Raw genomic sequence first — 27,996 nt, forward strand, 5'->3', positions numbered from 1 at the left:
TTCCATTTAGCATTAGCAACACTTTCTGCTATTGCACTTCTGTGCTGGCTGGTTTGGAAATCTCAGCATCCATAACATCATCATAAGTTGCTACTTCATCCATCCTGTTCTCAGCTGTTTGTAGCATTACTAAAGCACCTTCAGAGCTCACTCACCAGTGTCAGTGTCAATGGCCAGTGTGTGTGTGTGCATGTCTGTGGTGTGTGTAATCAGTTCTGATAATCAAAACACTGCCAAGGGAGGTGTCTGAGATGGTCTTTGGTTCTCCTTTCACCATGACACACACACAAATTATGAACTTTAGTTGTATAAGCATACAGACATGTTCTTTTAATGTTGCTTATTGCTTATTGACACACCAGATACACACACACACACACACACACACACACACACACACAATTTCCGTCGCTGTTACCAATTTGTAGAACGACAAATGGAACAGCATAACGTTTCTATCTGACCCCAGAAAGATAAGGCCAATCAGCAGTGAGAGGAGAGGATCTGTCGTGGAAAAACTAGTCCACTTTCGAATCCACTAGCAATTTATCACTTGACTATTACTAATTAGCACTCTGGGACAAGGCGTCCGAAGGAGACAGAATAGACAGGAGATCTCTGAAGACTGCTGAATCTTTATTCACCATATTGCAGTGATAATCCAGTCTAAACAATGTTCAGACCAGGTGTCAAGCAATAGGGTGAGGTGAGATGTCATCAGATGGCGGCCCCCGATGAGATCTAAAATCAAAATGGCTGCGGCCTATCTTTTATACTCCTTAACCTTGAAGTTGGGCCTTCTCGCCACCCTCGAAAGACACCTGTTGGCCTATCAGCATCCACCAAGGTTACGGATATTGGTGGGACCCCTTGTCATATCATGCATAAAAATTATATGCAAAACTGTCTGATTCTGGTTTTTTCCAGTTACCATTACCTCATCCTCTCGCTCTTGACCGTCTAGGCCCAGTGTCACTGTGCACTCATTCACCCCACTCTTTGACACCTGGTCTGGTCTGCTTAAGATGTGTACAGGCTTTGAAGTCTCATAATAATTGCAGTAATATCAAAGTTTATAAAAAAAACATACATGCATCCTTTAAGTCATAGAAATCCACCACAAAAGTGGCTGTGCTAAGCGCTAGTAGCAGCTTACATTCAGACTGCATTGCAAAAAGAGGCCTCAGGCTAACAATACATACTACAGTACTTTTACAAACACCAAACAACATAACTACTTTTACAAACACCAGACAACATAACTACTTTTACAAACACCAGACGACATAACTACTTTTACAAACAAATTGAAATGGAAAGGAATTTTCCATTTAGCATTAGCAACACTTTCTGCTATTACACTTCTGTGCTGGCTGGTTTGGAAATCTCAGCATCCATAACATCATCATAAGTTGCTTCTTCATCCATCCTGTTCTGAGCTGTTTGTAGCATTACTAAAGCACCTTCAGAGCTCACTCACAAATGGCCAGTGTGTGTGTGTGCATGCTGCTCTTATTTCTTCACTGTATGTGCCTTCTTTTTTACTTTTTATATTGTTTAATTGAATGTTATGTTTTGTCTGTGGACCTAATTGGTAAAATGTCTTGTCTCCACCGTGGGATAGTGGGAAACGTAATTTCGATCTCTTTGTATGTCTTGACATGTGAAGAAATTGACAATAAAGCAGACTTTGACTTTGACTTTGAAACACCAGACGATATAACTACTTTTACATAAAATTCCTGACTGCACCTTTTAGCAATAACAGAAGCTAAAGGTAATTGTGTGTTCCACATAGCCAGTGCCTAAACAATAACAAATGCTATGTAATGATTTAGTGCACAGAGGGCTATTCATGTCTTTTAAATCAACATTCATTATATTGCTTTGGAATATGGGACAGTAATTTCTTCCTCAATTAGATTTTTCACAAATGGGGTAAAACGTAGAGGAGCATGGGTAGCCGTGCCAGTTGGAGGTGGGGTTCTCCACGTCTGGGCTGGTTATAACACAGTGCTCCATGCTGCTGATGGGCTGTCCTGGTCCCCAGAACACAGGCCTGAAATTGAAAATGAAAGAAAAGAAAATGAAAGAAATGTTCAAAGCAAGGAATACAGCATCAGTTAAAAGTATATGATGTTAGGCAAGTGCATTAACTGCCATATAATATAAGCCATATTATAACCATTTCTGATAGATATCTAACTGACCCTGTGGAGAGCGGTCTACCATTCACCCACGTCCAGCTCATCCCACATCTTTGTAGTCCAATCCAACCCCATTTCCCCAGCCCATTAATGTACACCTGTAGTATAGTCAGGCAAGAAAGTCAGGTCCAATAAAGATCCGGCACATGTATTACTGATACACACACACACTGGTGCGCACACACATGCACACGCACAGGACACACACACGCACCCACGCACGCACGCACATGCAGACACGTATGCATGCACACACACGTATACCATACTCTTTTGCAATATTACTTGTTCCTCCTCGCTCTCAATGGTCACCAGATCTGCTCCCATGGCTTGGCAGACTTGTCTAGCCTCAAACCAGGTTTTCGGAATAGACGAGATGAGATAACACTTGCCATGGAAATTCAAACCTCTGGAGCATACCTCTGTTGGAAATATACACAGTTTCAGTGGAGTATATTTCATTGAAGCACAATACTGCAAAAATAATTTATTTGATTTGTGAAAGGGAAACTCCGGTCCAGCAACAACCATCTTTTTGTGGATGATGACGAGTGTTGCTGTAGTTGCTCAGTAGTTCATCTCTTCCCTGGCTTATGTCAATGGTGTATTTAACACGCAGTCCTGTGATGAAGATCAGCAGTAGAACACCCATCACTCCCAGACCCACAGTAGCACACCGAGAGCGCCTGCTCATCTGTGCTGCAGCTGAAGGGCAAAAGACAGATGACAATTATTATTTACAGATTTACAAACAACTACAGTATTATAAGAAACCACGATGAGAAAATAATATTCACAATAAATGCATAGATCAATTATGAAAATGTACATACACTCCGTTCCCTCATTTGTAGAATCTTCCTGGAACCGCTGGAATTATTTAGTTATTATTCAGTTATTGAAGCATGATTAGGAACCTATAATGTGTGTTTTATTCTGTCCTCCGATTTTATTTGCTGTGCAGATTTTCTTAGTCTGAGAATCTGATATAATATGGTTTTGAGCAACATACACTGCCATCTACAAGACAGCCTTTTCAGGGAAGACCTTGCATATTTCAGGAGAACAATGAAGAAAGAGCCGCTGAAATGGCCAGTCTGCAGTCTAGACCTGTCAAATTGGGTGCATCATGAAATGAAAAGCATGATTAAGAAGACCCCAGACTGTTCAGCAGTTAAAATCCTACATCAGGCAAGAATGGGACAACATTTCATTCTCAAAACTCTCTCCTCCTCTCTTAAATATGCCCCTGACATGTTGCTGCCATCCAATTCAAAATGAACAAATATTTTCCAAAAACCAATAGCACAGTATTTTACACAGCATTCCAACTTTTTTGGAATTGGGGTTTACTTTTAAAACTGTAATTGTAAACTGTGCTGAAAGCCAGTTTTTTTCTAAATGACAGTCCATACTATGCATAATAATCTTGTGTAGCCTATGATCACATTGATCCTGAAAGGAGCATATTTACCAGAATTTTGAAGGCTCTTGCAGGCTCTCACACTAATGTCATTACCAGTCTCATCCAATTTGGTCTTCTTGTTTGTCTTGTTCCTCTTGCTTGTTCCTCTTAGCTCTTGATGGTCACCAGATCTGCTCCTATCAGGGCTTGGCAGGTGTATCCCTCAGTTTCCATGCACTAGGACATCTAACATGGCACATGTATAGTGCAACAATGCAACTTTATGCATACGCACCAGAAAAATTGGGTGCTGTTTTTTTACTTGTGTGACAATGGCACAGGCCCCATGTGAAAGTGCAAGATTATATGTCTAAACCTGTTGACCAGAAACTTGGTTTTTAGCACTTGAAATTATTTTACTGCTTCTGTCTTATGACTTCAACATGTTAAATTAATCAGAGGTTAACTACACCTTATACCACTGCTTGATTGAATGGCCTATTGCGATGTGCTCTTTAGAACATTGTTCAGATAATTGCACACCATTGCTGCTATTAGCCTGCCAACTCAGCACTGCAGCAATTGTTCTCTTTTTTGTCCCTGCTGAAGGTGTGGACTTAGAGAGGTCTCAAAATAGGGTGGACAGTTGCCCTTTAAGCCTATAATCCTATAAATAGAACTTAAATGAAGATCTCCACTGAAGCATACATATGAAACAATACATACTTTTACAGCTTGTTTTTATTTCAAAATGTTCCAAATAATAATATTAATTTAGCTAAAACTTTTAACCAAAGCAACTTACAAATGAGGATTTACATTCATGGTACAATGCAAAAAGAGGCATCAGGGAAAACATAAGTACTATTTTTACAAACACCAGACAATGTAATTACTTTTACAAACACAAGACAACCAGAGAATAAGTGCAATGGAATTTAATAGTATAGTAGTTCCAGCTCATAAGAATGAGTATAACATATGTCACAGCATAAACATTGTGTTTTCTCTTAATAAACAATAACAAAAGATAAAGGTAATTGTGTGTGCCATAGCCAGTGCCTCAACAGTCACAGAAATGAACAAATGTTATGCAGTGATAAGGTACACTATGATGGTCAACAGGCAAACAGGCTGCATATCAACCCATTAATGACCAACAACTGAAAATAGTTGTTTACTGTAAGGAAAAAGGCCACAGATTAAGTTCTATAAGAGGCAGAAACTTGATATTTGGAGTGAGACCTCTTGGTACAAGTGGTTACACATGACAAATCTAAAAAGTGTGGTTACACATATTTATCATGCCATAATTGGATGTCAAAATTGTGTTTTTGAAAAAAAAAAAAAACTCAAAAATTTTATAAACTTGTATCAAACCAGTATGGACATCAACGGGTTATGAAAACACATGCAAATAGACGAAGCATAAGCAACTTAATAAAACATCTTCATCAAATGCATGTGTTTTCCTTATATGCAGCCTGTTTGCCCCTGTCAGCCACAGTAGTACACAGAATAGGGGCTATGCATTTATTTAAAATCTACATTCATTATCTCGCCCTCTATTATACAATAGAACGTGGGACAGTCATTTCTTCCTGAATTAGTTAGCTGATTTTTCACAAATGGCGTAAAACGTATAACAGCATGGGTAGTCATGCCACTTGGAGGAGGTGGTGGTCATAACACAATTCTCCGTTGGGCATAACACAATGTCACCATTGGGCTGTCCAGATCCCCAGAACATGGGCCTGAAATGGAAATTGAAAGGAATTTTCAATGCAGCATTTTTTGTGTATAAGTGTCAAGTGCATTGACTGATAGTCAGTGTGTTGAAGCCATATTATAACCATTGCGGATGAATATCTAATTGACCCTGTGGAGAGCGGTCTACCATTCACCCACGTCCAGCTCATTCCACTTCTTTGTAGTCCAATCCAACCCAAATTCCCCAGTTTATTAATGTACACCTGTAGGAGTCAGACAACAAAGTCGGGTACAATAAAGATCAGACACATGTACTGACACACACACGCACACACTTGTGCACGCATGCACATACACACGCATATGCAGACACGTATGCATGCACACATATATGTATACCACAACTCTTTCTCAATATTACTTGTTCCTCCTCACTCCCGATGGTCACCAGATCTGCTCCCATGGCTTGGCAGACTTGTCTAGCCTCAAACCAGGTTTTTCGGAATAGACGAGATGAGATAACACTTGCCATGGAAATTCAAACCTCTGGAGCATACCTCTGTTGGAAATATACACAGTTTCAGTGGAGTATATTTCATTGAAGCACAATACTGCAAAAATAATTTATTTGATTTGTGAAAGGGAAACTCCGGTCCAGCAACAACCATCTTTTTGTGGATGATGACGAGTGTTGCTGTAGTTGCTCAGTAGTTCATCTCTTCCCTGGCTTATTTCAATGGTGTATTTAACACGCAGTGCTGTGATGAAGATCAGCAGTAGAACACTCATCACTCCCAGACCCACAGTAGCACACCGGGAGCGCCTGCTCATCTGAGCTGCACCTGAAGGGCAAAAGACAGATGACGTGGTGACTTGAAAATGAACAAATATTTTTTGTTAAAACAACAACAAAACCTCTCCCCTTCAAAAGTTGATATTATGTTGTCTTTGAACTATTCTCAATTAAATATAGGGTTAACATGATTTGTAAATCATAGCATTCTATTTTATTCACATTTTACACAGCGTCCCAACTTTTTTGGAATTGGGTTAACTTTAAACTGCAAATTATTGTAAACTGAATTAAAAAACAGTTTTGTCTAAATTAGAAAATATGACATATTATGCATAAGTAGTAATCTTGAGTATGATTGCATTGATTCTGAAAGGAGCATATTTACCAGAACGTTGTTTTGTGGCTGGCATCTTCAGGCTCTTGCAGACTCTCGTGCTAATGTCATTACCAGTCTTCTCATCCAATTTGGCAACTTTTAAGATGTCTCTCTCTCTCTCTCTCTCTCTCTCTCTCTCACACACACACAAATACAAATAATTTGTCCCCACCTCTCACTAATCACTCAAGTTTTGGTCTTCTTGTTTGTCTTGTTCCTCTTGCTTGTTCCTCTTAGCTCTTGATGGTCACCAGATCTGCTCCTATCAGGGTTAACCCTCAGACCAGTTTCTCACAGTTTGCAACAGAAATATTTTCATTCACTTGGACATCTAATAACATGGCATATGTACACACAGTGCAACAATGCAATTTCATGCATGCACACCAGAGAAAGTGGGAACTGTTTTTTTTTTTTTACTTGTGTGGCATAAGCCCTATGTGGAAGTACAAGATGATATTTATAAACATGTTGACCATAATAAAACAGAAACTTGGTTCTCAGCACTGGAAATGATTTTACTGCTTCTGTCTTCTATGACTTCATCATGTTAAATTAATCAGAGGTTAACTACACCTTATACCACTGCTTGATTGAATGTCTCTTTAGATGTGCTCTTTAGAATATTGTTCAGATAATTGCACACCATTGCTGCTATTAGCCTGCCAACTCAGCACTGCAGCAATTGTTCTCTGTTTTTGTCCCTGCTGAAGGTTCATACATATGAAATAATACATACTTTTACAGCTTGTTTTTATTTCAAAATGTTCCAAATAGTATTAACAATAATACTATTGTACAAATTATCTTTCTCTCTAACATTTGCAGTGGAACCAATTATTGGGGCAGGGTGACTCTGGCTGAACTACAGACGATTTAGAATATAATTCAGTAAAACTTTCAACAAATTGCTAAAAAATTAAAAATAATTTACTGTACGTCTCTTGCATCTTTGCAATCTGGCTCTGCATCTGGTTGTTGATGGCTCATAGCTGGTCCCTCTCTCTGGTCAGAGTGGAGTATAGCTGTTTAGGAGATGGTCATTATCCCTTACTTAATAACTGGTGTCTTTCGGTCTTCAACTGGTCTCTTTCGGTCTTCAACTGGTCTCTTTCGGAGGTGCTTCTCAAACACAGGTCAGTGGTCAAGATCAGCAGGAAGGCACATAGCACACCCACAGCCACAGTGACCCATGGTGGCCAGCCGTTTCTCTGTACTGGAAAGACCAGATGATCGACACAGAGAGATAATATATATTGTACACTATTATGAAGTTACATGGCAATTTAGAGAATTTTGTGTAATTTTATCATAAAATTACACAAAATTCTCTAAATTGCCATGCAACTTCATAATAGTGTACAATATCTGCATTGTTGCATTATGTTCATGTTGTTATTGTAGACACAGAGTACAACAGACCCCATTAACATTTGTTTTTTAAAATGTGTCTCGTGTGATCTGATCACAAGTGGTCCGGTCTAAAGTTCTATCCAGTTGTAAAGTCCGACATCACAGGTCCCATAGCTTTTTCGTCTAAAAACGTTAACTTGCGCAGCCAGCCGGTTTCCACAACCTGTACATTTTGTCACCATCACCGCTGTTGTAGTGAGGGTGAGGGTAAAACAACTGCTCAACTCCAACAGAGTCATCAGTGTAGCTGTGCAGCCAGATGATATAATCGAAGGTAACATCAGAGACGGTTGATAAAGCAACTAACTAACTAGACAATCTGTGGTAACGTCCAGGCCTCCACGTATAACAGGATTGTGTTATGTTGAGGGAGCAAGTGAGTAGTCGAATGACAATTTTCTTATTGGCTGCTCTGAGTAGCAGGAAAAAGTTGTTTCTTTAAAAATATATTTTTTTACCATTTAAGCAGCTGTGGGAGCAGTTGGACCTGGAAAAAGTATTAATTGCACAATTATTGCGTTACGACTTAACAAATTCAGTCGAGATAGTTACCTTACCAGACATTTTGGATGAAATAGGCTTTTGTGGGCTCTTGAGGGATCTCATGTAAACGTAGTCATTCATCCCTTCATCTGTGCTTTCTGGTTTGGAGATGTTAGCCATGCTAGTATTATGATAAATAGACTCTTGGTCAATTCTGTCCTCACCTCTCTGTAGCATGGCTACACACTGCTCATCAACTTCTCTAATGTGTCAAGGTATCTAATGTCTTTTTAAAGAGGGACCTGCTACGGTGAGGTCCAGTTGAAGGTATGTTAGATGGTGTCCGTTTTGTTTAACCGCACTGCTTCAGTTAACCTCAGAGAAGCATACTAAGGGTCACATATGACATATCTTCAACAGACACAGGAAATAGCTCTTAACATGAAAATGTTTGTTTTAGGTGTACAGGTCTTAATAGGTACCTTGTGGTATACCATTTACTTTCAAAAACAAAATGATGATGAAGCATCAGTTACAGGCTTTTTTTAAATGTGGCTCATTACACACTGAAGATGCCTGCACACACACACACACACACACACACGCACACACACACATTTATTAATTCAGAAAACACTTTTATCCAAAGCAACTTACAAATGAGGACTTACATTCAAGCTGCATTTAGGAGGCCTCAGGATAACAATGCAACAACATAACTACTTTTACAAACACCAGACAACATAACTGTTTTTACAAACACAAGACCAACCAGAGGATGAGAGTGCAATGGAAGGAAATGGTACATAGTTCCAGTCTCATAGGTGTGAGTGTCACATAAATGACAACATAAACATGTTCTCTTAATAAGCAATAACAGAAATAAAGGTAATTGTGTGTGTCATAGCCAGTGCCTAAACAATAATGAAAATGTTATGTAATGATGCAGTACACTGAGAGCTATTCATTTCTTTTAACATTCATTATTATACAATACAGTAGAATGTGGGACAGTGATGTCTTCCTGAATTATTTAGCCGATTTTTCACAAATGGGGTAAAACTTAGAGTAGCATGGATAGTCTTCCCAGTGAGAGCTGGTCATAACACAATCCTCTGTCTTGCTGGGCTGTCCAGATCCCCAGTTCACGGGCCTGAAATTGAAATTGAAAGAAGCTTTCAATGCCGCATTAGCAAAGCTTTTTGCTATTTGTCAAGTGTTATAACTGATTATTAGTCCTAATAGTGTTGTTGAAGCCATATTATAATCATTTCTGATAGATATCTGACCCTCTGGAGATGGAGAGTGGTCTACCGTTCACCCACGTCCAGCCCATCCCACGTCTTTGTAGTCCAATCCAACCCCATCTCCCCAGCCCACTAATGTAAGCCTGTAGTAGTCAGACAACAAAGTTACACATATATTACTGACATACACACACACACACACACATACGTGTGCACATGCACATGAACACACACTTATGTAATCACGCCACCATCTTTCTCAGTATTACTTGTTCCTCTTCACTGTCGATGGTCACCAGATCTGCTCCCATGGCTTGGCAGACTTGTCGAGCCTCAGACCAGGGTTTCGGAATAGACGAGATGAGATAACACTTGCCGTATAATTTCCATCCTCTGGGACATGGTACCTCTGTAGGTAATTTACACAATTTGCAGTGCAATATATATTAAACACTATACTGCTAAATAAATAATTTAATTGATTTAATAAACAATTAAGGAACATTAAAACAGCAGAAAACATCAGTTTTTCTCACTCAGATCTGAGTTCTTGGTCTGGTCTATGATGTAATAATTAAGGATCATTAAAACAGAAGAAAACATCAGGTCTCCTCACGGTCTATGATGTTCTGTAGCCGGTCCCTTTCTCTCATCAGATTGGAGTTACTACTCAGAAGCTGGTCTCTCTCCTTGGTTACGTTGCTCCATTTGGACTTGAACAGGTTACAGTCAGTCTTCAACTGGTCTCTTTCAGTCGTTAACTGGTCTCGCTCCATCTTTAACTGGTCTTGCTCGATCTTTGACTGGTCTCGCTCAATCTTTGACTGGTCTCTCTCAGTCTTTAACTGGTTTTGCTCAATCTTTAACTGGTCTAACTCCATATTTAACTGGTCTCTCTCAGTCTTTAACTGGTCTTGCTTGATCTTTAACTGGTCTAGCTCCATCTTTAACTGGTCTCTTCCGGTGTTGTATTTCACACACAGGCCAGTGGTCAGGAGCACCAGTAAAACACATAGCACACCCACAGCCACAGTGACCCACTGGAGCCAGATGTTTTTCTGCACTGGAAAATCCAGATGATAGACACAGATAGATCCCAACAGAGTGTGACAATGCACAGAAGCATACAATTTACAGTATTTTTTTATAACATTTTATAAATTCTTAGTCATTTCATGATATCATTTATTGCATACCCAGTCTTACATATATACCTACTTTACTGTATGCAGTTGCATTTGTATGACAAATATTTTATCATTACCACTGTAAAGGAATACTATTCAGATAAACTTTAGCACAGAATGCACAGTTTTTAGTGCAGTATTTAATCAACATAGTTACCAGACGTGCTGGATGTAAAAGGCTTTACTGGGCTCCTGCTGGATCTCATGTTGGCATATTCATCCGTCCCCTCAGCTGTGCTGGCTGGTTTGGAAATCTCAGCATCCATGACAATATTGTCATAAATTGCCCCTTCATCCATTTGAATATCAGCAGGTTGAAGCATTACTAAAGCACACTCAGAGATCCCTCACTGCTAACCAAATGAGCAGTGTGTGTAATATGTGTGTGTATATGTCTGTGTAAGCAACAATGATAAAATCTAAACAGAGCTAAAACACATCAAAACATAGCAACAGCAAGAGGAAGCTGTCTGAGATGGTCTTCAGTTCTGTTAATCTGTGGTTAATGAGAGGAACATACAAAGGGCATGACACCATTGCAACAAAAAATGAGCTGGAAATAGCTATTCTTTTAGGGTTTGCTTATTTAGGCCATAGAGATAAGTGTTTTTGTTTCAGAACCCCAGGTCCATTGCCCTGTAGTGGACTTTCTTGTTCTTCTTTCGCCATGACACAGTGACGGAGTGCCGTCACCACGGTTGAGTATGCACTATGACTGCCATGCCAACGAGCCTGGCTCTCCCGGAGACCTGGGTTTGAGGCCGGGTAGGGTCTGCTCTCTCCCTTTGCTACATATGGTGTCAGAAGTGGGATGGCTGGCCGTGAGGTCATCAGACGTGTGCCCAAAGTGTTAGCCGCACGAGGGACCCCAGAGATGGGTGAAGCACTAGTGTGTAGGGGCACCCTGGGATGGGTGAACAACAACAAAATCTCTAGCAAAATGTAGCATTAGCAACACTTTCTGCTATTAGTCAAGTGTAATAACTGATAGTCATACACAGTGTTGTTGAAGCCATATATGACCATTGCTGATGAATATCTAACTGACCCTGTGGAGAGCGGTCTACCATTCACCCAAGTCCAGCTCATCCCACATCTTTGTAGTCCAATCCAACCCCATCTCCCCAGCCCATTAATGTACACCTGTAGCAGACAACAAAGTCAGATCCAGTAAAGACACACACACACACACACACACACACACACACACACACACACACACACACACACACACACACACACACTCACACACAAACACAAACACAAACACAAACACACACACACACACACACACACTCACACACACGTATACCACGGCTCTTTCTCAATATTACTTGTTCCTCCTCGCTCTCGATGGTCACCAGATCTGCTCCCATGGCTTGGCAGACTTGTCTAGCCTCAGACCAGGTTTTCGGAATAGACGAGATGAGAAAACACTTGCCATGGAAATTCAAACCTCTGGAGCATACCTCTGTTGGAAATATACACAGTTTCAGTGGAGTATATTTCATTGAAGCACAATACTGCAAAAATAATTTATTTGATTTGTGAAAGGGAAACTCCGGTCCAGCAACAACCATCTTTTTGTGGATGATGACGAGTGTTGCTGTAGTTGCTCAGTAGTTCATCTCTTCCCTGGCTCATGTCAATGGTGTATTTAACACGCAGTGCTGTGATGAAGATCAGCAGTAGAACACCCATCACTCCCAGACCCACAGTAGCACACCGAGAGCACCTGCTCATCTGAGCTGCACCTGAAGGGAGAAAGACAGATGACGTGGTGACTTGAAAATGAACAAATATTTTTTGTTAAAACAACAACAAAATCTCTCCCCTTCAAAAGTTGATATTATGTTGTCTTTGAACTATTCTCAATTAAATATAGGGTTAACATGATTTGTAAATCATAGCATTCTATTTTATTCACATTTTACACAGCGTCCCAACTTTTTTGGAATTGGGTTAACTTTAAACTGCAAATTATTGTAAACTGAATTAAAAAACAGTTTTGTCTAAATGAGAAAATATGACATATTATGCATAAGTAGTAATCTTGAGTATGATTGCATTGATTCTGAAAGGAGCATATTTACCAGAACGTTGTTTTGTGGCTGGCATCTTCAGGCTCTTGCAGACTCTCGTGCTAATGTCATTACCAGTCTTCTCATCCAATTTGGCAACTTTTAAGATGTCTCTCTCTCTCTCTCTCTCTTTCTCTCTCTCTCTCTCACACACACACACAAATACAAATAATTTGTCCCCACCTCTCACTAATCACTCAAGTTTTGGTCTTCTTGTTTGTCTTGTTCCTCTTGCTTGTTCCTCTTAGCTCTTGATGGTGGTCACCAGATCTGCTCCTATCAGGGTTAACCCTCAGACCAGTTTCTCACAGTTTGCAACAGAAATATTTTCATTCACTTGGACATCTAATAACATGGCATATGTACACACAGTGCAACAATGCAATTTCATGCATGCACACCAGAGAAAGTGGGAACTGATTTTTTTTTTTTACTTGTGTGGCATAAGCCCTATGTGGAAGTACAAGATGATATTTATAAACATGTTGACCATAATAAAACAGAAACTTGGTTCTCAGCACTGGAAATGATTTTACTGCTTCTGTCTTCTATGACTTCATCATGTTAAATTAATCAGAGGTTAACTACACCTTATACCACTGCTTGATTGAATGTCCTATTGCGATGTGCTCTTTAGAATATTGTTCAGATAATTGCACACCATTGCTGCTATTAGCCTGCCAACTCAGCACTGCAGCAATTGTTCTCTTTTTTTGTCCCTGCTGAAGGTTCATACATATGAAATAATACATACTTTTACAGCTTGTTTTTATTTCAAAATGTTCCAAATAGTATTAACAATAATACTATTGTACAAATTATCTTTCTCTCTAACATTTGCAGTGGAACCAATTATTGGGGCAGGGTGACTCTGGCTGAACTACAGACGATTTAGAATATAATTCAGTAAAACTTTCAACAAATTGCTAAAAATAATTTACTGTAGGTCTCTTGCATCTTTGCGATCTGGCTCTGCATCTGGTTGTTGATGGCTCATAGCTGGTCCCTCTCTCTGGTCAGAGTGGAGTATAGCTGTTTAGGAGATGGTCATTATCCCTTACTTAATAACTGGTGTCTTTCGGTCTTCAACTGGTCTCTTTCCATCTTTAACTGGTCTCGCTCGGTCTTCAACTGGTCTCTTTCGGTCTTCAACTGGTCTCTTTCGGAGGTGCTTCTCACACACAGGTCAGTGGTCAAGATCAGCAGGAAGGCACATAGCACACCCACAGCCACAGTGACCCATGGTGGCCAGCCGTTTCTCTGTACTGGAAAGACCAGATGATCGACACAGAGAGATAATATATATTGTACACTATTATGAAGTTACATGGCAATTTAGAGAATTTTGTGTAATTTTATCATAAAATTACACAAAATTCTCTAAATTGCCATGCAACGTCATAATAGTGTACAATATCTGCACTGTTGCATTATGTTCATGTTGTTATTGTAGACACAGAGTACAACAGAGACCCCATTAACATTTGTTTTTTAAAATGTGTCTCGTGTGATCTGATCACAAGTGGTCCGGTCTAAAGTTCTATCCAGTTGTAAAGTCCGACATCACAGGTCCCATAGCTTTTTCGTCTAAAAACGTTAACTTGCGCAGCCAGCCAGTTTCCACAACCTGTACATTTTGTCACCATCACCGCTGTTGTAGTGAGGGTGAGGGTAAAACAACTGCTCAACTCCAACAGAGTCATCAGTGTAGCTGTGCAGCCAGATGATATAATCGAAGGTAACATCAGAGACGGTTGATAAAGCAACTAACTAACTAGACAATCTGTGGTAACGTCCAGGCCTCCACGTATAACAGGATTTTGTTATGTTGAGGGAGCAAGTGAGTAGTCGAATGACAATTTTCTTATTGGCTGCTCTGAGTAGCAGGAAAAAGTTGTTTCTTTAATATATTATATATAAATATATTTTTTGAGGTCCAGTTGAAGGTATGTTAGATGGTGTCCGTTTTGTTTAACCGCACTGCTTCAGTTAACCTCAGAGAAGCATACTAAGGGTCACATATGACATATCTTCAACAGACACAGGAAATAGCTCTTAACATGAAAATGTTTGTTTTAGGTGTACAGGTCTTAATAGGTACCTTGTGGTATACCATTTACTTTCAAAAACAAAATGATGATGAAGCATCAGTTACAGGCTTTTTTTAAATGTGGCTCATTACACACTGAAGATGCCTGCACACACACACACACACACACACACACACACACACACACATTTATTAATTCAGAAAACACTTTTATCCAAAGCAACTTACAAATGAGGACTTACATTCAAGCTGCATTTAGGAGGCCTCAGGGTACAATGCAACAACATAACTACTTTTACAAACACCAGACAACATAACTGTTTTTACAAACACAAGACCAACCAGAGGATGAGAGTGCAATGGAAGGAAATGGTACATAGTTCCAGTCTCATAGGTGTGAGTGTCACATAAATGACAACATAAACATGTTCTCTTAATAAGCAATAACATAAATAAAGGTAATTGTGTGTGTCATAGCCAGTGCCTAAACAATAATGAAAATGTTATGTAATGATGCAGTACACTGAGAGCTATTCATTTCTTTTAACATTCATTATTATACAATACAGTAGAATGTGGGACAGTGATGTCTTCCTGAATTATTTAGCCGATTTTTCACAAATGGGGTAAAACTTAGAGTAGCATGGATAGTCTTCCCAGTGAGAGCTGGTCATAACACAATCCTCTGTCTTGCTGGGCTGTCCAGATCCCCAGTTCACGGGCCTGAAATTGAAATTGAAAGAAGCTTTCAATGCCGCATTAGCAAAGCTTTTTGCTATTTGTCAAGTGTTATAACTGATTATTAGTCCTAATAGTGTTGTTGAAGCCATATTATAATCATTTCTGATAGATATCTAACTGACCCTCTGGAGATGGAGAGTGGTCTACCGTTCACCCACGTCCAGCCCGTCCCACGTCTTTGTAGTCCAATCCAACCCCATCTCCCCAGCCCACTAATGTAAGCCTGTAGTAGTCAGACAACAAAGTTACACATGTATTACTGACATACACACACACACACACACATACGTGTGCACATGCACATGAACACACACTTATGTAATCACGCCACCATCTTTCTCAGTATTACTTGTTCCTCTTCACTGTCGATGGTCACCAGATCTGCTCCCATGGCTTGGCAGACTTGTCGAGCCTCAGACCAGGGTTTCGGAATAGACGAGATGAGATAACACTTGCCGTATAATTTCCATCCTCTGGGACATGGTACCTCTGTAGGTAATTTACACAATTTGCAGTGCAATATATATTAAACACTATACTGCTAAATAAATAATTTAATTGATTTAATAAACAATTAAGGAACATTAAAACAGCAGAAAACAGCCGTTTTTCTCACTCAGATCTGAGTTCTTGGTCTGGTCTATGATGTAATAATTAAGGATCATTAAAACAGAAGAAAACATCAGGTCTCCTCACGGTCTATGATGTTCTGTAGCCGGTCCCTTTCTCTCATCAGATTGGAGTTACTACTCAGAAGCTGGTCTCTCTCCTTGGTTACGTTGCTCCATTTGGACTTGAACAGGTTACAGTCAGTCTTCAACTGGTCTCTTTCAGTCGTTAACTGGTCTCGCTCCATCTTTAACTGGTCTTGCTCGATCTTTGACTGGTCTCGCTCAATCTTTGACTGGTCTCTCTCAGTTTTTAACTGGTTTTGCTCAATCTTTAACTGGTCTAACTCCATCTTTAACTGGTCTTTCTCAGTCTTTAACTGGTCTTGCTTGATCTTTAACTGGTCTAGCTCCATCTTTAACTGGTCTCTTCCGGTGTTGTATTTCATACACAGGCCAGTGGTCAGGAGCACCAGTAAAACACATAGCACACCCACAGCCACAATGACCCACTGGAGCCAGATGTTTTTCTGCACTGGAAAGTCCAGATGATAGACACAGATAGATCACAACAGAGTGTGACAATGCACAGAAGCATACAATTTATTCAACATTTTATAAATTCTTAGTCATTTCATGATATAATTTATTGCATAGCCAGTCTTACATATATGCCTACTTTACTGTATGCAGTTGCATTTGTATGACAAATATTTTATCATTACCACTGTAAAGGAATACTATTCAGATAAACTTTAGCACAGAATGCACAGTTTTTAGTGCAGTATTTAATCAACATAGTTACCAGATGTGCCGGATGTAAAAGGCTTTTCTGGGCTCCTGCTGGATCTCTTGTTGACATATTCATCCATCCCCTCAGCTGTGCTGGCTGGTTTGGAAATCTCAGCATCCATGACAGTATTGTCATAAATTGCCCCTTCATACATTTGAATATCAGCATTTTGAAGCATTACTAAAGCACACTCAGAGATCCCTCACTGCTAACCAAATGAGCAGAGTCTGTATATGTCTGTGGTGTGTGTAATAATCAATGCTGATAATCAAAGCACAGCAACATTTTAAAGAGGAAACTACTATGGGGGGTGTCTGAGACGGTCTTCAATTCTGTTAAACTGTGGTTAATGAGAGGAACATACGAAGAACATGACACCAAATGAGCTGGCTATTATTTATGCTTACTTAGGCAAAATTGAGATGAATGTTTCTGTTTTAAAACCTCAGGTCAGTGGTCTGCTTTAGTGGGCTCTCTTGTTCCTCTAAGAACAGTAGTTGCATAAGCATGCAGATTTCTTCTTTGAACCTGACTTATTTCTTCAACCGTCCCAACTCTGCCATCATTATGTTAAGACTGTCCACCGACTCTATACACAATATGATTGGCCCGATCAAAGTTTGATTTTTCCAGCTCGCAAGCCAACGGAGAGTTGGGTTGCAAATTACATTTGCTGCCGCTAGGGTGACTTCCCATTGCAGCTGGCTCAGCTGTTTTTCACCTCAATAATGAAACAAAACACACATCTAACCAGAAAACGGATCAAACTCTAAACTCTATCTGACCTTTGTAAAAGTGAAGTTTTGTCCACCCACATCCACAGCCCAATGTCATTCCTCTGCAGCCCAATCCAATTCTGCCTACTCTGTTTAGAAAGAAAGGCCTGAAATGTATGCAATATCAGGTCAGACATCATTCTTCAGGAAAATATTCTGTATATTACTTAAAGCAAAACTCTCACCAAAATGCATCCTAGGGTGTTTTTGTGAATGTACCCGAATCAAACGTTTAAAAGCATAATTACGTCCGAAGCGCCACTTTTAAGCTTGTCCGCATTGTTGTTTTTGGGTGAAATGGCTTTTTGAATGGAAATGCTAGGGGCACTACTATTTTGATACATGATCGCGTCAAAATCGCTATTTTTAAAACACTAAGAAGGCTCGACACAACATGAAACTTTGATAGAAGTATCATCAGTGTCTTTACACATGAACTCGAGCATTGAGAAGGTTTTGGATTCTTTTGTGCCAAGAATCGCTTGTCTCTTTACAGAGCAACCAGACAAAAAAAGTCTTTAAACCCGCCTTGCTGGAAGTAGTTTATTAAACAAGAATAAAAGAGGATACAGAAAACTACAAAATACAAAAATGCAAGAATCCGAATCCGATCTCAATCTATAAATATCTTTCTCACCTTTTTATGTTTGCGCCCCCATATGGTATTTTTCTGAGTGCGTATTCCTGATAATCAGGTCTAGTGCCTCTCTCTCAAAGAGTTTTTAACGTCAGTTTTTGTGGTTTGGTCATGTGATGCCCCTTAAAGCAACACCAAAGAACTTTCCCTCTGTAGCACGCACGCTATTTGTTTATCCAGCACCGGATTTGCAAATAACGATGTCCACAGACAAGGTAGAATATTTTGCACGTAGTACGATGTATTACAGTACGATGTCTCATTCCATCAAACTACAGATCTGCTACCCGATCTGGCAAACTTACATAGTGCGGTTATAGCCGATAGAGGGCCGCGAAGCGAATGCAAAATTGCTGTTCACCCTGTTACGAGTTGATGAACCACTGAAACGATTTTGGAAACATTATTTTAAGGTACAAAAAACTCTTTGGTGTTGCTTTAACAGGATGTTTTTGTGACCTCTACGTACCTTGCCCAGATAGCAAACACACGTTGGCCCAACGTTAGTATTGGTTGGTGCTGCACCACATCCTCTTGGTTGTTTTCTGACTAAATCACCCTTAATTACTGCTGTCGTTCAAGTTGCGATTGTCCATTCAAACATCGATCACAAGCATTTCCTTCATACTTTTTCTACCCAAACATGATTATATATTATATTATATTACTAGTTAAGGTGGACTCTGTTGTCCCTTGTATTTCAGTTATTTATTCAAGTAAAACATGGCATGCAATTACACTCATTTTATTCTGAAAGGGCCCAGGGTTTCTTGGCCGCACTGTCAGGTCCACTTTATGGCTGGTTATTCAACACATATTATGCATAACTAATAATTTTGAGTATGATTACGTTGGTCCTAGTTAACATAGACAAAACTGATTTAAGTCATACGGTATCGTTAAACTCTGAGTAACGTGATAAAGAAGCCATATAACACCCACAAAAGCAGTGAAATAATTCTCAATGCTGAGAACCGTGATGAACGTTATTGTGGTTCCACATGGGGCCTGTCCCACTGTCACATGACATAAGTAAAAACACAGCATGCTTTCTGTGGTGCATACTGTATGCACACTCTTCTCTTAATAAGCAATAACATAAAATAAAGTTCATTGTGTGTGCTATAGCCAGTGCCTAAACAATAACAAAAGTTAACAAATGATATGTAATGATTTAGTACACAGAGGGCTATTAATTTCCTTTAAATTAATGTTCATTATCTCACCTTTATTATACAGTAGAATGTAAGACAGTAATTTCTTCCTGAATTAGTTACCGGTAGCTGATTTTTCACAAATGGGGTAAAACTTAGAGGAGCATGGATAGTCTTCCCAATGAGAGCTGGTCCTAGCACAGTGCTCGTTAATGTCGTTGGGCTGTCCAGGTCCCCAGAAAACTGGCCTGAAATTGAAAGGAATTTTCAATGCAGCATTAGCAAAGCTTTCTGCTAATGTTGTTGCTATATTGCTATATTTGATCAGTAATTCCTCTTTTTCTTGCATTAAAGTGCTGTAGTTGTTCAGTAACTGGTCTCTTTCCTGGGTTATGTCAATGGTGTATTTAACACGCAGTGCTGTGATGAAGATCAGCAGTAGAACACCCATCACTCCCAGACCCACAGTAGCACACTGAGAGCGCCTGCTCATCTGAGCTGCACCTGAAGGGAGAAAGACAGAAGACAATTTTATAACTATAATAATAGTTATATAACCACTATAACTATTATGAGAGACAGTTACCACACTGGGAAAATACAATGCTAAATAAATGCATAGAAAAAATATGGAAATCTAGATAATTTATCTGTCATTTTTGTTTGGGTTCTCGCTGGGTGGGTTACTTCTAGAATCTTCCTGGAACCACAGAGTTATTGAAGCATGATTTAAGGGACCCATGATTTATGTTTTATTCTGTCGTCTGGTTTCTGGTTTGTCTTTAAGTCTAAACCATTCAGTAGGGACAAAAAAGCGGAGAATTGCTGCAGTAGTCAGTTGGCAGGCTAATAGCAGCATAGGCACATAGGCAGGCATCACGTCAAAGTAAATCCACTTTTTGTAGTACAATCTAAAAAATTTACTTTTAAAACTCTAAGTTATTGTAAACTGTGCTAAAAACAAGTTTTGTCTAAATCAGTGTTTCCCAAACTTTTTTTCTGGGGACCCACTTTTTAAAAATGACAGACCATCGCGACCCATTCACTTTAGAGCAAACAATCATCCACCAATATTGTTAAACTTTTCTATGCCCCCCCCCCCCCAAACAATTCTACAGTGCCATATCTGGATACATAGTGCCTACTAGGTCTGGCCTACTACCACTACTACTATTACAGGGATTGGTGATGCACTGACTTTTCAGTTTTCCACAATTCTGCAATCTCAATTACACATGAAACAATGTTAAATACTTTCAAAGCTGTAAAAAGTTTTGTACAAACACACAACCTCAGCTTTTTCTCATCCTGCTTTGAGCACAGTTGTGTTGTATTTTGAGCATCATTAGCGTGGAAAGTTGGAAATGACTACCGAAAAGATACGCCTGTCACGGTATGTTGTGACACAGGCTATGTTGTAAGAATAGAACAAGAGGCTTTTGCGTAATAGCCAAAAGATAATGTGCCTTAATTGTAGGCTAGCCTAGTAGAGTTCACAAGGTGGAAAACGAGAGGAAATAATAGCTTTTAAAATGTCCATTTAAATTGTAGCCTAATATAATGTGCTGTAGTGTGTTTTAAATCCGAAATATTAAGGAATGTGAGGAGGTCGCTATTAACTTGAAAGAGTGCATCTACAATTGAAAATATCTGCCTATGACGCAAATTGAGTTGCCATATGTCCGGTATACGGATGTCTGCTTTAGTTGACTAGATTTTAATCGGTCAAGCTGAAGAGATGGTGTCCATTAATGTTTGTGCAAAAAGGCTGATGTCCCTTGGATTTTGCAACTGCGAGGTCCATGGCAGCCGCCCCACAGAAATGTTTCATTTTGTGAGTGAGATGTCCACGCTGTCCCCTCTGTGACGCGTTCGCCATAGGGCCGTGACTGTAGTTAACAAACTAGATCCTAAAAGAAAACTGTTAGCTTTCCTGGTTAAATGGTATAAGTTAGGCCTATTACACAACATAAATTGTGCTGGCGACCCAAATAAAATCTCCTGTGACCCACCCGTGGGTCGCGACCCAGTCTTTGGGAACCAATGGTCTAAATGCAGAGGTGGAAAAAGTATGAAAATATTGTACTCAAGTAAAAGTACCAATACCTTGATGAAATATTACTCAAGTACAAGTTAAAATACCGATCTGAAAATGTATTCAAGTAAAAGTAAAAAGGTAGTTCATTTAAAATGTACTTTAAGTAAAAGTTACTTAGTTCCTTTTTTTTTTTTTTTGGGGGGGGGGGGGGGGGGGTACCAGAACAACCAGTTTTACCAAAGACTTTCTAATGAGGAGATACAGCACTCAAAAAATCCTCCATAGTAATGCATGGGGTTAGTTTGTAACGCCAGTTGTCTACACATCATATGTCTACACATATCACAACCCTTCCATGGCAAAACGTCGACATGTGAATACATTGAGCTAATCATTTGGTGTGTTGTAAAATACATTGAGCCAATCATGTGGTGTGCTGTGAAGACATCGTGCCAATCATCTGTTGTGATCTCGCTGCTGGAGCAAGATTGGTGTCGTGAAGCCTTACGCACACGCATTTCTGCTGAAATAGATGCACGATAAGTGCCCAAAAAGTGTTGCAATATGGCCGCCGATTGGAGGTACTTGCCTGAAAAGGACGTTGAGAAATGGAGATCTATGTGAAAAATCACCGGAGTTCTCCTTTAAGTTTGAGCAGTAGTTGATTTTCAAAGTTAGTTGCACTCATCCTTGGGTCGCTTTTCAGTGAACAGTAATCCAGCACAACTGAAAAGCCCCTCACAGGCAGCTGAGGCAGGCAGGCCAATATTGAGTTGCAGAGAGTTTTTTTTATATTTGGAAACGAGCAGAAGGTTCAGCAGATTAAAGAGCGTCGAACTGGGGGGGAAAGTGGGAAGTATAGGGCCCCAATGGAGGAGAGGGCCCGTGAAAAGTGGAATACAGGGGGCACAACATTTTCACCAGGCATTAGTAATAACTCAGGTAATCCACACATAAAAAATCCAAACAACTCCATAAGTAGAGTCATGTAATGAAGTGGAATAACACAGGGGAAAAGTATTGAACACGCTAAGAAAAAGCACTAAGGCAAGGAAAGGGAAGGAACGAGCTGGAATCTGTATAAAGAGTAGTTATCCTTTCTATCTGTGCAAATTAATATAAGCTTGGTTAGTAGTCTACATATTGATGGGTTATATAAAAAGGTTTTTCATTACCAAGGTGTCACACAAGAAACATTTCATGATAGATAAAAGCAAAAAGCTCTCCCAAGACCTTTGCAACCTTATTGTTGCAAAACATATCAATGAAACAGATGCATTTCAAAACATCAGAATCTTCCAGTAAGCAGCATGGGAGCCATTATCTGCAAGTGGAAGAAACATCACTGCATCATCAACCGGCCATGCACAGGATCTCCTCGTAATATTTCTGACCAGGGAGTCAGAAGGATAGTCAATTCCAAGAGCCAAGGACCACTCGGAGAAAGCTCCAGAAAGACTTGAAGGCAGCCAATTCAATTAAATAGTTCTGGAAGTAACTAAAGATCAGGATTCACAAGAGGGACCCCTGGAATCTGTTTAGAACAATGGGCCAAAGTCAGACCTGATACTGCGACCAATACGTTTTGTCATACAGGAAATGTCTTGAAGCTGTCTTTACAAACAAAGGCTTTTCCACAAAGTATTGAAGAAATTTCAGTAGGCACGTTCAATACTTTTTTCCTGTGTCATTCCACTTTAATACACAAAACTCTTATGTTTGGATTTTTTATATGTGTGTTAATATAATGTGTGGTGAAAATGTCGAATAGACTCACTGGAAGTTTAGGCTAATTACTGAAAAAACATTAAGCGTTCAATACTTATTTCCACCATATATTTATTTTACCTGAATATTTTAACTTCCAAATTAAATGTCAAAATGAATGTCAGACGAAATTTAAAGTTTGACTGACTGGATTTTGTATACAAAACATAGTGAAAACTGTGTAAGGTCACTCTCACTCTCCCTTGCTAAAGAGCTAAATGGTTTAGTCCGCCTGCACAATTCATAAGGTAGTCTATTTTTTGTTTATTTAGTTGAGCATCGCTAGTAGTGGACCGCTAATTGTTTTGCTGCTGGTGCAATGTCTTTCTCCAAGAAAGCCAAGTCAGGTTACTAAAAACAAAGGCCAAAACAGGAAAAAGAGAGACATCAAAATGAGGGGAAACAACTGCTAATACTCTTTCCAAAGAAAGGTGAGCACAAATGTCAAAACACGAAATCCCACGGTGTTTGCTTAAATATCTCCGCAATCATTAGTGCTAAAACGAACTGAGACAACCGATTGGAATAGCGGAAAATACACTTTCATAGGTTAGGCTAATCTGATGGATTTCGTGATCCAGTCTCCATCACTTTCACAAAAGACTGCATGGCGCCAGCTTGATCCATGTCCTGTTGTAGGCTAGGCTACATGCTGATCGTTATCACTAGACTAGTGGTTTAGGGCGCGATTTTTTTCTCTCCCTTTCCGTTAGTCTTAACTTTTTTTTTTACTCAAGTAACGGATGGGATTTTTTTAAGTAGCGAAGTACAATACTTCACTCAAAATGTAATCAAGTACAATTTAAAATACCGATTTTATGAACTACTTAAAAAATACAAAATACACAGAAAAAATACTCAATACAGTAACGTGAGTAAATGTATTTCGTTACTTTCCACCTCTGTCTAAATGACAGTCCATATTATGTGTAACTAATAATCTTGAGTATGATCACATTGATTCTGAAAGGAGCATATTTACCAGAACTTTGTCTTGTGGCTGGCATATGAAGGCTCTTGCAGGCTCTCGTGCTAACATCGTTAACGGTCTCATCCATGTTGGCAACTTTTAAGATGTGTCATACACACACACACACACAAATGCACATATATCCCCACCTCTCACTCACGCCAATTTGCTCTTCTTGGTTCTCTTGTTCCGCTTACTCGTTCCTCTTTTGTGCACATGTGCACCACAGAACGTGGGTGTTGTTTTTTGTTTTTTTACATAACAGTTGCACAGGCACCATTGGAACTACGTACAAGAAGATTTTTATAAACCTGTTGACCATAAAACAGAAACTTTTGTCCTGGTTCTCAGAAAAGAAAATTATTTTACTGCTGTGGGTCTTATAAGACTTCATCACATTGATCAGAGGCTAACCACACCGTATGACTAGCATCAGTTTTGTCCGTGCTAAGTGAGTGAGTGTTTGCAAGATTTTGTACGTTGAAGTAGGCTACTGTATGTCACATTGTATATTGTAGGCCTACATGTTCCTTAACAGTGTATGGAAGATTGACTGATCGTTGCAACGCAGTCCAAGGCCCAAGTGGAAAAAAATGAGGCATCTAAAAATGTGTGCTGCTCAAAGTTGAAAATAGTTCAACTTTTGAGGTTGCACCACCACACAAATGAAACCTGTTGCTTAGCAATTTAGCTAAATATAACATATCATACGTGTCAGCATGAGGTCGGCAGGTTAGCATCATGTCTGAATCACACTAAGGATTGGACCTCCGTTTCACAAAGCTCCGCGTATAGGCTACTGTACATGTACTGCGGAGGTTGTGTCTGAAAGCAACATGTACACAATCAATTCACACCTTGCCAGCTTTCCACACTCACTGCTTTGGAATACTCACTACTCAACATACTGCTTTGGAATACTCACTACTCACCATACTGCTTTGGGGCACTCAGTGTGTTTACCAAATCTACCAAAATACCCAGAACTGTCACTGTTTTAAATAAGTAAGTAAGTAAGTAAATAAATTAATAAATAAATAAAATGAAAATGTTTGACACAAACACAATTGTGGTTCATGCCAGTTTTAAAACAATCAAGAAATAATCCAAAACATGATATTAAACATGATATTAAACACACATAATTCACAAAGTAAAGTATATTTATCTTGATCATGCCTCCCCACCCCAAGCCCATCCCACTGAAAGAATCCTCCATAAAAGTTTGGCAGGTATGCCTAGCATGTGTGAACCCATCTTAAATATAGTAGACTATATGTGCTTCTTTTGAATGGTGCTACATTGATATGATCTGTTTGAGGTGTGATTGGCACACAGCTTGGGAAATACTGAATTAAATAATAAACAAATCAGTTGGTGTCAGATGATTTTTCACAAATCAAGCCATGTTTTGAGGAACATGGTTCAACATGCCAGTTGTTGTGCAAGCCATTGGATGGAGGAAGTAGAAGAGCACAAGCCTCAGAAGTGTTAATGATCTGATCGTCATCCCAGAAACTGAAACAACACAATTAGATCATACAATTACATTCCATAAAATGTTATTTATCATAATCTTTTAGCCTAGCTTTTAACAATGTTAGAATTTCAATGTAACCTAGAGTTGTGTACAGTAGTGTATTGAAGGATATTTGTCTTCTTAATATTAGTAGCTGTGACATCTCATGTTTTACAAACTGAAATGGAGAAGCAATTCATCTTAACAACCACATTAGTATGAAACAACACAGTAACATTGTAACAGATACAAATCTCTCTGACCTTGTGGAAAGTGAAGTTTTGTCCACCCATATCCAACGGCCATTAACATTTTTCTGCAGCCCAATCCAACCCAATGTCCCATGTTTTGTAAGGAAGGCCTGAGGTGAATATCATAAAAAATGCATATCACCAAGCAACAAACAAATCATCAAGCACTCTTTCTCTCTCTCTCTCTCTCTCTCTCTCTCTCTCTCTCTCTCTCTCTCTCTCTCTCTCGCTCTCTCTCACTCATTGACTGAATTTAATTGAATGACTGATTGTTTTGAGTTACATATTCTTTTCTATATTTCTGATATGTTGCTGATTGAATCATAAACAGCCACAGCAATGAAGAGGAATGACTGATAATGACTGATTCTTCTTTATTATTGTGTTACATGTTCCAAATGTAAAGCACTTTGAGCTGCATTCTGTGTATGAAAGGTGCTATACAAATAAAAGGTTATTATTATATTATTACATTCATTCACGCACACACACACACACACACACACACACAGTCTCTCTCTCTTACTTGTTCTTCTCTGCTGTTGATGATCACCAGGTCTGCACTCATTTCTTGACATTTTCTTCTACCCTCAGACCAGGTTTGTAGCGCAGGGCAGAAGTGGTAACATTTACAGTGGAAATATAACCAATTATCGGGGCAGGGTGACTCTGGATCGACTGAGGACAATTTGGAATATAATTCAGTGAAATGTTCAGCCAAATTTACATTAATTACAAAATTGCTAAATTTTTCAAGAAATCCAAAATAATTTACTGTAGGTCTCTTGCATCTTTGCGATCTGGCTCTGCATCTGGTTGTTGGTGGCTAGTAGCTGGTCCCGCTCTCTGGTCAGATTGAGGAGATGTTCATTGTCCTGATTTAATAACTGGTCTGACTGGTCTCCATTAGTCTTTAACTGGTCTGTTTTGGTCTTCAACTGGTCTTGCTCGGTCTTTAACTGGTCTAGGTCGGTCTTCAACTGGTCTCGCTCGGTCTTTAACTGGTCTAGGTCGGTCTTCAACTGGTCTTGCTCCGTCTTCAACTGGTCTCTTTCGGAGGTGTTTTTCACACACAGGCCAATGGTCAGGAGCAGCAGTAAAACGCATAACACACCCAAAGCCACAGTGACCCATCGTGGCCAGCTGCTTTTCTGTACTGGAAAGTCCAGATGATAGACACAGAGTACAACAGAGACCCCGTTTACATCTGTTTTTAAAATGAAATGTGTCTCGTGTGATCTGATCACAAGTGGTCAGTTGTAAATAGAAATGTGAACAATCACCAGGACACATTGTGATCGAATAGATAGATAGATAGATAAATAGATAGATAGATAGATAGATAGATAGATAGATAGATAGATAGATACTTTATTGATCCCCAGGGGAAATTCAAGAATCACTCAAACCGCACATTTGACCGCATATACAGTATGTTGTAGTGTAAATGCTAATGCATTCTGATGTGCCCTGGACCATGGAATCTAAACACAATTATCTAAAAACTAAACATATAAGTAGGTGAGTAAGTTCATATTATTATGTGCAATCTCTGCATATACCCAATTTCAGTTGCATTTTTACAGTATGGTCATGTTGTCATACTATTCAGACAAAGACTTTAAACAGCATAAATAGAACACACATCAGTAGTACTATTCAGTCAAGATAACTTACCAGACATTCTAGATGAAATAGGCTTTTGTGATCTCTTGAAGGATCTCATGTAAACATAGTCATTCATCCCCTCATCTGTGCTTTCTGGTTTGGAGATGTTAGCCATGTCA

At 39.4% G+C, this 27,996-nt stretch overlaps 2 protein-coding genes and 1 long non-coding RNA gene across 5 annotated transcripts in view; 1 reads left to right on the forward strand and 2 right to left on the reverse strand.

The window, feature by feature from the left end:
- unc5cb (unc-5 netrin receptor Cb) overlaps positions 1-27,996 on the forward strand; it is a 217,764-nt gene that overhangs the window by 121,374 nt on the left and 68,394 nt on the right. The window lies entirely within an intron of this gene.
- LOC143142693 (uncharacterized) lies at positions 518-27,992 on the reverse strand. Its single transcript, XM_076303767.1, has 19 exons — positions 27,887-27,992; positions 26,985-27,365; positions 24,452-24,547; positions 19,782-20,168; positions 17,883-17,987; positions 17,110-17,241; positions 16,393-16,839; positions 16,046-16,185; positions 15,819-15,919; positions 15,557-15,678; positions 10,254-10,700; positions 9,907-10,046; positions 9,680-9,780; positions 9,429-9,543; positions 3,041-3,077; positions 2,736-2,912; positions 2,493-2,629; positions 2,211-2,305; positions 518-2,059 (listed from the first exon to the last, which is right to left on the reverse strand). The coding sequence occupies exons 1-19, from the start codon at positions 27,990-27,992 to the stop codon at positions 1,915-1,917; spliced, it is 3,411 nt and encodes a 1,136-aa protein (XP_076159882.1). The 3' UTR covers positions 518-1,914.
- On the reverse strand, positions 4,453-6,633 carry LOC143142318 (uncharacterized). Of its 2 annotated transcripts, XR_012990921.1 has the most exons (5): positions 6,504-6,633; positions 5,988-6,164; positions 5,744-5,881; positions 5,491-5,585; positions 4,453-5,366 (listed from the first exon to the last, which is right to left on the reverse strand). It is a non-coding gene; the product is annotated as an uncharacterized LOC143142318 (long non-coding RNA). The 2 variants fall into 2 exon arrangements; XR_012990920.1 differs by having other exon boundaries at positions 5,744-6,164.

The sequence above is a fragment of the Alosa pseudoharengus genome, unplaced genomic scaffold (assembly GCF_046254945.1).
Source record: "Alosa pseudoharengus isolate Yale_2024_CS ecotype anadromous, Long Island Sound unplaced genomic scaffold, YU_APseudo_1.1 YU_APseudo_1.1_scf_24, whole genome shotgun sequence".
NCBI lineage: Eukaryota > Metazoa > Chordata > Actinopteri > Clupeiformes > Clupeidae > Alosa > Alosa pseudoharengus.

Bases quoted from the DNA above. Each gene is read 5' to 3' on its own strand.
- LOC143142693 (XM_076303767.1), bottom strand. From the start codon at position 27,992: ATGGCTAACATCTCCAAACCAGAAAGCACAGATGAGGGGATGAATGAC. The intron at 17,988-19,781 runs AATTCAGGAAGA...GATATTGCATAC, and splicing joins AAAATCAGCTACCGGTAACT to ATTTCAGGCCTTTCTTTCTA. The intron at 2,060-2,210 runs GTCAGTTAGATA...TTTCAATTTCAG, and splicing joins GGTAGACCGCTCTCCACAGG to GCCTGTGTTCTGGGGACCAG.